This window comes from Brienomyrus brachyistius, chromosome 5, assembly GCF_023856365.1.
Source record: "Brienomyrus brachyistius isolate T26 chromosome 5, BBRACH_0.4, whole genome shotgun sequence".
Classification (NCBI taxonomy): Eukaryota; Metazoa; Chordata; class Actinopteri; order Osteoglossiformes; family Mormyridae; genus Brienomyrus; species Brienomyrus brachyistius.
The window spans coordinates 38929036-38939263 of NC_064537.1; the positions used below are offsets into that span (position 1 = coordinate 38929036).

Below are 10228 nucleotides of genomic sequence, written 5' to 3' on the forward strand. Positions count from 1 at the left end.
ATCAGACTGACAGGAAACAGCTGGTAACGATCGGGGCTGCACACGTGGTTAATAAGGGGGCGTGGCTAATAAGGGGGCGTGGCACACAAGAGCATCATACTGGCAGGTCATGACAATTACACTCGTATTACCCAATATATTAGACCAAATAAGAGAAAATAAGTCATATTAGATGTTACGTATATCATATTATTATTATTGTAAATTTAATTACAAAGAGCAAAGATGCTTCCGATGCGTAGCGTTGTATCATTTTCACTGTCTCGATCAACTTTTTAATGAATATACAAAAAACCACGATAGAATGAAGCCGCGAAAGTCGAAGCACGAAGTGATGCAGGATGACTGTATTGTTATATTCACTGTCTCTCTTCTTTTTTCTCAGACCCTCCAAAAATCCACCTGGATACCACCGGGAACGTAGTTTCTCAGAACACTATCATTGTTGTGGCTGGTAACAAGCTTCGCCTGGATGTGGAAATAACCGGGGAACCTGCTCCCACGATCTGCTGGATGAAAGGGGACAATGTGAGGAAGGAACTGCAACAACAATTAGTGTCAATCTGTAGAGTGACCAGTTGGCTTTACTATCCATACTATGGAATGAGCCATTGACTGAAAGAGACACATGATCGGCAACAGAATGTGATAATAAGTACACCGATGTGTTCTGTACATTGAACTTATGATTTGGTATAATGGTGTCTTAGCCTATCACAGCAACTGAAGGAAGGGTAAGGGTGGAGAGCAGGACAAACCTCAGCAGCTTCGTGATAGAGGGAGCTGAGAGGGAAGATGCGGGATGCTACACCATCACTGTCACCAACCCGGCTGGAGAGGACAAAGCCTCACTCAACATCCGCATTGTGGGTCTGTATCAGGTCACTAAACCAGTATTTCCCAACCCGGTCCCTGGGGACCCACAGACGGTCCACATTTTTGCTCCCTCCAAGCTCCTAGCCCGACAAGTCCAAATTTTTTGCTTCTTGGGGTGGAGCAAAAATGTGGACTGTCTAGGGGTTCCCGGAGGACCACATTGGGAAACACTGTTCTAAACCCCTTGCTGAAGTTGTCCGCCATTAGAAGGCCTTTCCAAATGTAAAATGCTGCCTCTTTTTAATGTGCTCTGCCTCCACCTGTGCCTGTTTCACACACATAAGTGCCTAATGTTGTGACACCGTTCCCACCTCCAGATGTGCCGGACCCCCCAGAAGGTGTGAAGTGTTTATCAGTAGGAGAGGACTGTGCCACTGTTACCTGGGAGCCACCCAAATTTGATGGGGGTGTCCCAATTAAAGGTAAAAGTTTTTCTCTCTGTTATTTCCTTCAGCATTGCACTTAGTGGGTAGACTGTGACTAAGGCAACATTCTGCGTATTGTTAAATTCTAAACATCATTGCTTGGGTGAAAGAAATTTTAACAAAGGTGGCAATTATTAATTTAGATAAGAAAACAAAGAAATTTTGCACATTCTCCTCTCAGATTAAGACATAAACAATATCCATTTTTTTTACTTGCATAAAGTCTATTCCCTTCATTAAAATCACTAAAGTTTTGTGTATCGCATATGGGGATATTGGCAGAGTTATAAAGAAAGTGTCATGATTGATGTTAATGCCTAATAAAAACCACATTAAATTGCGCACCCTTTCCTGCAGCAATCCACATCAGCTAATTTCAGCAGCAGGCCTCCTATATTTAAAGACATAATTTCTAGTCATTGCCAATAAATCACTCTTCTATTAAGTATGTGTATTTTATGGGAGTCTTCCATCACATTTCCTCCATCAGTCATGAAGTCATGAGAACCCAATGAACTCCAGCAGGCTCATACAAGTTTACAGCCAGTCACACACACATATACATATATTTATATATATACACACTCACATGTAACTGGCTGTTTATACAGTATGTGAAAACACACACACACACACATATATATATATATATATGTGTGTGTGTGCTCGTGGGACCACAATCACGGAGGAGTTATGGGGGGATGAATGTCAGTCAAACTAACTGAAGTAGTCTCTTGGCATCATGTGCTTTTCATCTGTCTTTGGGGCGTTTTTGCATTTTTGTTCAGGCTATTTGATGGAGAGGAAGAAGAAGGGGTCGTCAAGATGGACAAAGCTGAATTTCGACATCTACAAATCTACTACATTTGAGGCCAAGAGGATGATTGAGGGAGTGCTGTATGAAATGAGAGTGTTTGCTATCAATGAGATTGGCATGTCTCCACCGAGTCTCAACTCCAAGCCCTTCATGCCCATCGGTACGGGGGTGCCTCTGCTATTCCTCCATGTTCATCTATGCCAGTTACATAGAAACACAGGTGATCATTGGATTTCAGTTTCATATGAAGTGCTAGCTTCTCTTTCTCTACCTCAGCTCCCACCAGTGAACCCACTCGCCTTTTAGTGGACGATGTTGCAGACAGTACCTGCTCTTTGAAGTGGCTTCCTCCAGAGAGAATAGGAGCAGGCGGGCTTGACGGATACATCATCGAGTACTGCAAGGAAGGAGGTAAGGAGGTCAGCTGTCGTGTGATTGGACGAGCTGGTTGATTCATTTATTACAATGGCAAATCAATGATTAGTCTGCATGCATGTGATTTGTTCATCTTCAAGCACATTACTTGGTGCATGGAAGCACAGTTGTGAGTCATAAATATAGACAGGCAAATATCCATTCGTCTTCCATAACTGCTTCTGCAGAACAGAATCACAATGAGCCCGGAGCCATCCCACAAAGCACAAAACTAGCTCTGTTAAAATATAAATTGATAAAATTCATGGTGCGTGTAACTGAGTGTTTAAAGTACGAGAGTCATAGGAACATCATTTTTATCTCCACTAGAGGGATTTAAAAGTTAAATATGTGAATATCAATTTTTTGTACTAGTTAATAGTTACAAATTTGTTAACGTCAAATAGCCATGAAAACCAGCATTTCCTTCTCCTTCGCATACAGATATGCTCCTAACTTTCAGTGATGGGTTTAATCACATCCTCCATGTTTGATCTGTCCTCTAGCTCTGTTAATGGTGTGCACTTTGCAAATGAATAAATCTCTTTGAACAAATCTGAATCGAATGCTAAATAAGAAGTCTGCAAGATATGTTCTTCATACTAGGCAAACATCTGCAGACAGCATCAGGGCCATGCTTCCATGGATAGCTAACAATCAGGACTTTGTTTTGGCAATCGCTGTCATGAGTAAATATGTCATTTGCAGCACTGAATAAACTGACTAGGACTAACAACAAGACGCAAGGTGATACATTGAGCAGGACTGAACAAAACTCATCCTATTTAAATGAAGAAAGTTTGCATCAGTAAACAGAGAAACTGAAACTGAGATTCTGGTTTCTTTGGTGGAATGGTGAAAACTTCCACTTTGTATGATTCATGGCACATTTACAGTCTGGGAAGAAAACTCCAGTCATTTTCCCTCCGAGTTTGCTGTCACTTAGTGGAATATTTAAATAACTATTTACAATATGTACATGTATGCACAGATGCAGGTGAGGTCAAATACACCATTTTTCAAAGGCAAGCCAGGCCAATGCAATAACCAATATCGAGCATCAACACCAATCACAAACACTGGCTAAGAGGGGAGATACAGGAGATTGGCAGAAATGGTGCTTTCCTCCTGGCAATGAGGTCACGATACATAGCACCCCAATACAGTATAGAAGACATTAGCACAGACCACCCTACTATACATTATTATGCACAGCAAGGGAGGCGTTAGCGCAGAAGGTAAGCACCCATTAATGCACCTCCTGTCGACAGTACTCAGTCCACACAAACACAGCACCGCTCACAATCTTGGGAGAAGGGAAGACATTACAGAGAGAGAAAACAAACCAGCTAATACCACAAAACAGAGAAACACGTATGACTGTAAATAACATTAACTTCTCAATCCCAAGTGCCTGATGAGAGCCGGATTTGTTCAGTGAAAATGAGGTGAAAAAAATATGCAGTTCTTTTGACTATTAGTTTAAGCACATCATCACTGGCAAGGGACACATTTAAATAAGTGCTGATTATAAATTTTACAATTATTCAGTTTAAAGAACTGTTTAATTTGCAGCTTGTACTCTGCTAGAAAATACTGTTTCTATTTTATGGCTGCATGGTATAGAATGAGACACTTCCTGCTGTTTTGAGATACGTGACATATCTAGGTTTTCATTTGAAAGTGACACATTTCCAGTTTTATTCCATATTCAAACATGTACCATTTATAAAAAAAATTCTACCTTTCCTGTGATATTGCCATACCTTTTTATAGCTTTCTTTTGATATTTAATTCTTTTCATTGCCATTTGGAAGCATTCATAATATGAGCTAGTTTTACTATTTGTGTTCCCAGTGCATGTTGTTTCAGAAAATACATTGATTATGGTAAGTGGGTGGCAGGTTTGAAAAATCACGGCAATCACTGTGCTCTGAATAAAATGTGAACCCAAAATGCAGCAAAATGAAGTATTTTTACCCCGGTCATAATAGCTATTCCGCATAATTTCTCAAGGAAAAAAAACTGATTTATAATGCCCATACCTAGTGTGCAACAAATTCATTGTTGCTATATATATATATTATAAATTACTAACCTGCAATAAATGATTAGATGATAATTCATTGTAAAATTAATATGATAATTTAGTCAGTAAATTCAGAATAGACATAAAGTAACATAAGCATCTAAACTCTAAGCTTTTAAAGTACAGTGGTCCTGAAAAAATTAAATGCACAAATTATCTTGCATGATTTTGCAGATGTTCTTAACTATTCTTAAGAAATACAGACCAAACAAGCAGCAAAAAACATCCCAGTCAATATGGAACAGGAATATTATGTAATTGAGGATTCAGGTCCCGATATGTTCCGTGTGTGTTTTAACATATTATACCATGGACCTATGATGAAAAAGCAATGTGGCCCAAAGACATATAATGAAAGATGTAAGATGAACAGATGGATGGAATGTCAAAGATGGCAAGAAATCTTTGTGTTTTTGAGATTCACTGTGAGTTTATATTGAGCTCCAGGAAATAATATTCTTCAGCATTAACGCATGAATACAGTCTCCTCCAGTGCTTGCTATGGTATGATCAACCAAAGATGCATTTGTGTCATTAAGATGCTGCTTTAGTACAGATATGGCTGCTTTCAAACTGTGCAGTCTGTTACTTTCACAGGTGACTTTCACTTCTCTATTCCATGCCTTTATTCAGCAGTTGCTACTGTATCCTCTGTTTCCATGGTGTCAAATCATCTGTCTCATGTCTGCCTGCCTGGTCTCTTAGAAACCGAGTGGGTGCGAGCCAATAAGGACCTAGTGGTGAAGAACAGCTACACAGTGCGGGGCCTGACGACGGGAGAGAGGATGAACTTCAGGGTGGTGGCTGTTAACATGGCAGGCCAGAGCCCACCCGCACTGCTCGATCAGCCTGTCACCATCCGAGAGATTATGGGTGAATTTTTTCAGGCACTTCCTTTTGTGTGTTACAGTACTGTTTGCTCGCATTGTGTCATGGGTGGTAGTTTTGGTGCTGACTCCACTGATGAGGCCTCTGTGACTGGAAAGTTGCAGGTTTGAGAACCGGCAATACAGTCATCTCCATTAGACTCTTACCCCCCCCCCCCCCCCCCGCCCCTCCCCCCTCTGTAATGCCCCGGGGACACGTGGCCTGACCCTGTGGTTGGACCCCAAGTGTCACTTTCGCCTTTATCTGTGTCTGTGTGTGTTTGTCTCAAACGTTTAGATTTGCACATTCTAATAAGCACATAATAAACATTTTAATGTACTTGCAAATGACAAATTAAGCTTAATCTCATTAGAAATGTAAATCATCCAGTATCATTCTCTGCTACAGAGCATCCCAGGATCCGGCTCCCACGTCAACTGAGAACCAAGTACATTCGTAAAGTGGGTGAGACTATCAACCTAGTGATTCCCTTCCAGGTGTGTGGCTTCTCTGGTGAGTAATAATAGAGCACAGCCAGTGCAGCCTTTCAGACGGTCACTGTCTCTGTGCTCTGCATTCCAGGGGAAGCCTCGCCCAGTGGCAGTATGGACTAAAGATGGTCAACCCATAGATGTGAAGAAGGTCAGCGTCCGCAATTCCTTTGTTGACTCCATCCTCTTCATCCGCGCCGCTGAGCGGGATCACACAGGGAAATACACGCTCTGCCTGCAGATTGAGAACATGCAGGACTCGGCCGGCATTGAAATACAGATAGTAGGTAAGTATCTCTGCTTGAATGATTAATGGTGGAAGCAAAGATGCAGCAGATGTATGGACTCGTTGTGATGCTGTGAGAGTCTCAGCAGTAGCTCATATGTTGTGCTCACCATTAACCCTCAGACAAGCCTGGTCCACCCATGGCAGTGAAGATCTTGGATGTTTGGGGTTTTAACGCTGCACTGGAATGGCAGCCCCCCAAAGATAATGGCAACTGTGAGATCACTGGCTACACGATACAGAAAGCCGACAAAAAGACCATGGTGAGATCTCAGCATTATTGTAATATGGCAGCCGTTCATGAACTGCGGAATCGGGGGGGGGGCAGCCTTAAGAATGCAGGGATGAAAAATCATAACACAAATTACCTACAAAAGTTGTAATGCAAACCAATAAAATTCCATAATAAAAGCCTGAATGATATTCATGTTTTTAAAGCAAAAATGTGAACCTTAGATACACTGTAGGCAGTTTTATATCTACATAATGGCATTAAAGTGTATTGTGAGGTGAGCAGGCTTCAACAATTTAGAAAAAAAGGGATGAAAGATTACATCTGAGTTTTTCAGAAGCAAACAGACGTGTAGATGTGACTTTATTTGCTCCCATGGCCCCCTATGCCCCCCCAATTCGTTCAGATTGGGGGTGGGGGAGTCCATGCTGCCGCTAACAGTTTCCCACTAACGAAAAGAGAATGTCGTGATAATGAAGCTCATTCAGAGACATAAATTAAATAAAGAGTAATAAAACATTGATGGATATTCCGTATGTGAGCGCAGAAGGGACGTGTCAACTGACCTTAAGCCTGGAAGTATGTCGTTCACTTCGTTTTAATTCTGTACTCTCCAGGAGTGGTTCACCGTCTATGAGCATAACCGACGCGCCAACTGCACCGTGTCTGACCTCGTCATGGGAAATGAGTACATCTTCCGTGTCTTTAGCGAGAACTACTGTGGACTTAGCGAATCGGCCGGAATAAGCAAGGGCTCTGCCGTCATTGCCAAGACAGGTACGCAGCTCATTTATATGCACGTATTGTATCGGGTAATGTGTTTAAGGAACCATCGCACTGGTTTGCAGTTGACCGTCCTGGCTTCTTTTATAGGTTTGGAATACCACCCAGTCTCCTTCAAGGAAAAAGACATGAACTGCTCGCCTAAGTTTACACAACCCCTTATGGATCGATCCGTGATTGCAGGCTACAGCACTGCCATCAGCTGCTCTGTGCGTGGATACCCCAAGGTGAGAATTGCCTGCATTGGATCTGTTTGCTTTTATTTATTAAACAAATCTATCTCCAGCGCACTACTGATATTCCAAGTCTTTTAACTTACATTTAATTCCTTAGCAGATGCTTCAGTCCAAAGCGTCAGTCTGCTATGGGATTTAATTGGCAACCTTCCAATTTCAGGCACAAGTCTTAACCAGTAGTGGCCTTTATACTAACCTGAGATGGTGGCTTCACAATCACGTAAAATTCTCCAGTTGAATAGTATTGAATTAACTTTATCAACTATAGTGGGTGGGGTCAAGCATATACTGTAAATCACTGCCTGGCCTAAACCATTTGGAATTGGCATAAATTAATCTGGCCCACTGTGGATTTTTCGATTTGGGGGAATCATTTACATGTGTCTTGGAGAAATAGATGTTAATTACTGAATTCTGTCAAAAACACACCAGACATATTAAATACCCTGTATTTATTTCATTCTTCATGAAAACTAAAAACCCATGACACAGGGGACTAGAGTGAATGTTCGGGCTTGGCCACTCGCTCACTCCAAACCGCAAAGCACTGAAAAAAACAGATCTTGTATCCGCAATCTTTATCCTCTCCCAGCCCAAGATCATGTGGATGAAGAACAACATGATCATCGGAGAAGACCCCAAATATATCATGCAGAACAACCAGGGTGTGCTGACCCTTAACATCAGGAAGCCGAGCACATTCGATGGGGGGAGGTACAGCTGCAGGGCTGTCAATGAGCTTGGCCAGGATGAGGTGGAGTGCAAGCTGGAGATCCGAGGTACTGCTGTGACCATCATGATGGTCCTGTTATTTGGGAGTAGAGCGCATTCCACTTGAAGCACAACCCACTTATATTCACTTTAGATAGTGACTTACTGACAATAGTATCTTATATCATGGCCTTGGTAAACACCATTTTCCCAAGATGGGTGGGTGGGCGTTGATTATATTCATGTATCCACACAGGTAATTCCGGCAGCCTAATAACTGTTCTATCTTAATGTGCACTATGCACACATTAATATAAAATACAGCGTGACTTTTTACTCATAAATAAGCAGTCATTCGTATCAGCATAATATTCCTTGGTTTTCTAAATGGAAGTACCGTTGACTGTTTCTATGGTAACTTAACAGACCTGCCGCTTCCAGGGAGTAGCCTGAGCAGATGTTCTACCCATTAGGGGTTGCAAATACTAGTTGACTAGTTGACAAGTCAACTTTACTGCTCTGCAATGCCACTTTAAACTTGATGTCAACTAGCCTCTGATCATGTGATTACGACCCTAATAACATGGATTCCTCAGAGAATACCAGTTACGTGGAAGTGTGGGAAAAAGAGCAAAAACCGAGCAGATGGAATTATTTTTGTTCCTCGTTTACATTAATGGCCACCCTTTTTGTTTGCATCTCCATATTTCTGCTTCAGAAACTTCAATCGATAACTGATATACTTCTGTCTAATATCACTGGTGCAGCAGTTGCACTTCCCAGCGCTTATTAGAGGAATATTGTTACATTGAGCACATTGAACATTATTTAAATCCTAACTTTGATCATTTTCTTCTGAAAATTAACTGACTGGTTTATTCTATTATATTTATATTTTGTTTGTTAACCATGCTATAAGCGAAATAATCCGCTTCAAGGTGTGCGTTTATACAAAAATAATCAACTTGGTTAACATTACAGCAAGTTGTCTTTGATTATTTTCATATAACCACAGACCTCATCATGGTTTATCCCTTAAATAAGCAACATTTATTTGTTTCTTAGCTATTCGGCTTAGACTTGCTGCTCAGCCTAAATTGATACATAAAGGCTTAGTAAAATTTATAAAAGTAAAATCTGCATATGAAACATCATGATGCGCAGTTATTAAGGGTGAGCCTCAGTATGAATAAATACACAACAGTGTACAAAACTGATACAGAATAATATTTTTTTACATTAATTTATCAGTTATTATGGTTGCCGTGATATTTCATGTTTTATAGTACAGCTGCATGAAAACCAGGTCTAATGAGCAAACAAATTCTGCTAAATCAGATGTTGTAATATTAAATAAGTATTTCTTTTTCTCTTTTATCTCCAGCTATCCCCATAGAGAAAAAGTGAAAGAAAATACGAAAGATAAACCTGGAGAAAAAGATGAAGGAAACACAAGGCGGACTTCACTTTAAATGCTAATTTACAACACGAAAAAGAATAAATAAAATAAATTGTTATTCAAATCTTAACTTTTTGTGTTTGTATTACTTTCGGTAAGCTCTTTTAATCCCTTTCTACCAGAGTACACATGCAGGCAAATAGATTAAAAAGTTAGCACCATTAGGAATAAAAGATTTCCACAATAAGAAATCCATCCATTTCTCCTAAATACTTATCCAGCAGAGGGTTACAGCGAGCTTGGAGTACTTCCCAGCGCAGGGCCAGGCTTGTCCTGGATGCCAATCCAACACAGGGCACACACTCATACACTATGGGCAGTTTAGGGGTGCCTATTTACCAAAACACCCCTGTATTTAAGCTGTGGGAGTTAACCATGGTATCTGGAAGAGGCCCACACATCTATGGCGTGAACATGGAGTATCTACATGCTCAGAGCCGGTGTGGGAGTCAAACCCACAAACCAAGATGTATGAAGCAAAAGGGTTACCCTCTGAGCCAGGCTCCATCCCAAAAAGTCAAATCAATTAAATACATCAAGTG

At 40.9% G+C, this 10228-nt stretch overlaps 1 protein-coding gene across 1 annotated transcript in view; it reads left to right on the top strand.

The window, feature by feature from the left end:
• Positions 1-9756, top strand: part of LOC125742064 (myosin-binding protein C, fast-type-like) — a 38563-nt gene extending 28807 nt beyond the window's left edge. The window contains exons 16-28 of the mRNA XM_049013690.1: positions 386-528; positions 711-870; positions 1194-1298; positions 2090-2278; positions 2395-2529; positions 5327-5494; positions 5897-5985; positions 6071-6266; positions 6389-6528; positions 7115-7274; positions 7371-7507; positions 8109-8295; positions 9612-9756. Coding sequence (XP_048869647.1) covers positions 386-528; positions 711-870; positions 1194-1298; positions 2090-2278; positions 2395-2529; positions 5327-5494; positions 5897-5985; positions 6071-6266; positions 6389-6528; positions 7115-7274; positions 7371-7507; positions 8109-8295; positions 9612-9634 — 1832 coding nt within the window. The 3' untranslated portion in view covers positions 9635-9756. The remainder of the gene's footprint in view (positions 1-385; positions 529-710; positions 871-1193; positions 1299-2089; positions 2279-2394; positions 2530-5326; positions 5495-5896; positions 5986-6070; positions 6267-6388; positions 6529-7114; positions 7275-7370; positions 7508-8108; positions 8296-9611) is intronic.
• Positions 9757-10228: the final 472 nt, after the last annotated feature.